Below are 1389 nucleotides of genomic sequence, written 5' to 3'. Positions count from 1 at the left end.
AAATTATTATATAAATGAAAACAAACTTGAGAGTTAAAACTGTTTTTGCTTCTCTAAGAATTGGTCTTCCTCTGATCTAAGGAAACAGGTTAATGGCCCAAGACCCAGAGGCATCTGGCAGGAGTGAAAGCCTGCTCCCTTACAGCGGATTATTAACAGGTGGCGTGGTTTTCCTTAATAACCGTGACAAGTCAAACCGTGACGAGTCAAACCGACATTCGCTGATAACAGCCAGAGATGACTGTCCTCACTGTTGGTTTGACACCTGAGTTTGATAAGTTTTGTCACCTTCAAAAAAAAACTTGAGAGAGCTAGCCATCCATGTTCGGCTTCAGATGGCCTTCATATCGGGTCTCAAATCATATGCAGAAATACTTCCAAAGGAATATTCAAAAGGACATGGCCGAAGACAAACCCATGACTCCTCCCTTAAACTATAAACAATCACATCCGTTTTCACTTTGAAGCACACATAATCTCCCACTCCTGTAATCAAAAGGGGAGTCATAATCTTCCAAAGATCCTCACATATGGATGGAGGCATCCTTGTGATCTCCTTCCACGATAAGGAGGAAGACGCAGAAGGGGAATTTAAACCTAATCTCACACTCACCTGCTCAAGCTCCCACATAATCACCTTTTCTTCAATTATAATATTTGCAGCAAAATTGCGTATGAACCCTACTACAAGAATCCGTGATCCACAGGCAATCAGCGACGGCCATATTTCAGCACCAGTAACATCAGGTAATGGCGCAAAAGTGAATGTCTCATCTCGGATGCTGAAACCCATTATGTGGTTATGCCCGGCCGTGTCTTTTGTGATACAATAGAAGAAACCCTCGCTGAAAACGATATTCTGTAGGTAGATTGCCTGAAAAGTTCTGGGCAGATGCCCCACAATCCTCCACGACTTTTCCAAGGAATCGTAGATTTCCACGATCTGGCTTTCATTATTTTGCCATGATTGACCCACCGCCATTACTTTATGTGTATTCTTCTCCCATGCTGTAATGCCAATGGCCATGACTGTTTGTATAGACGACATGGCGGGAAGATAAAAGAACTTTTGAGTGAGAGGATTGCAGACAACACGGCTTAACATTTTTGGATTCAAGAATATCGTACCTCCGACCATGTTGTGGCGCGTATTGGTTCTCCTCGATATGGAGAATTTGGAATTGAGCATAACCATGCGCGCCAAGAAGAGGCCTGCAACCGATCCCTCGCATGTTAAGCTATGGATTACGACATCGCTCAGATGTTCCTGCAAGAAGGAAAGGGAGGAGCAGTACTTCTTCCATGTCCGTGTGTGAAAACAATAAGCCACACAATGATGTTGAACCTCGGAAGGGATGAGAACCAGCCAAGGGTTCCGGTTAGGAGGTG

The 1389-nt window shown here is 44.0% G+C and overlaps 1 protein-coding gene across 1 annotated transcript; it reads right to left on the bottom strand.

The window, feature by feature from the left end:
* Nucleotides 1–331: 331 nt before the first annotated feature.
* Nucleotides 332–1048, bottom strand: LOC149163466 (uncharacterized). Its single transcript, XM_089429139.1, has one exon. The coding sequence runs from the start codon at nucleotides 1046–1048 to the stop codon at nucleotides 332–334; it is 717 nt and encodes a 238-aa protein (XP_089285265.1).
* Between the last annotated feature and the right edge of the window lie 341 nt (nucleotides 1049–1389).

This window comes from Pinus tabuliformis, chromosome 5_1 (assembly GCF_031772625.1).
Source record: "Pinus tabuliformis cultivar Carrire ecotype Pingquan chromosome 5_1, CPIR1, whole genome shotgun sequence".
Taxonomy (NCBI): domain Eukaryota; kingdom Viridiplantae; phylum Streptophyta; class Pinopsida; order Pinales; family Pinaceae; genus Pinus; species Pinus tabuliformis.
Note: the sequence above shows the minus strand (reverse complement) of the source record. Positions and strands in the feature narration are given on the sequence as shown.

Excerpts from the sequence above, each read along its gene's own strand:
- LOC149163466 (XM_089429139.1), bottom strand. The coding sequence starts at position 1,048 with ATGTCGTCTATACAAACAGTCATGGCCATTGGCATTACAGCATGGGAG.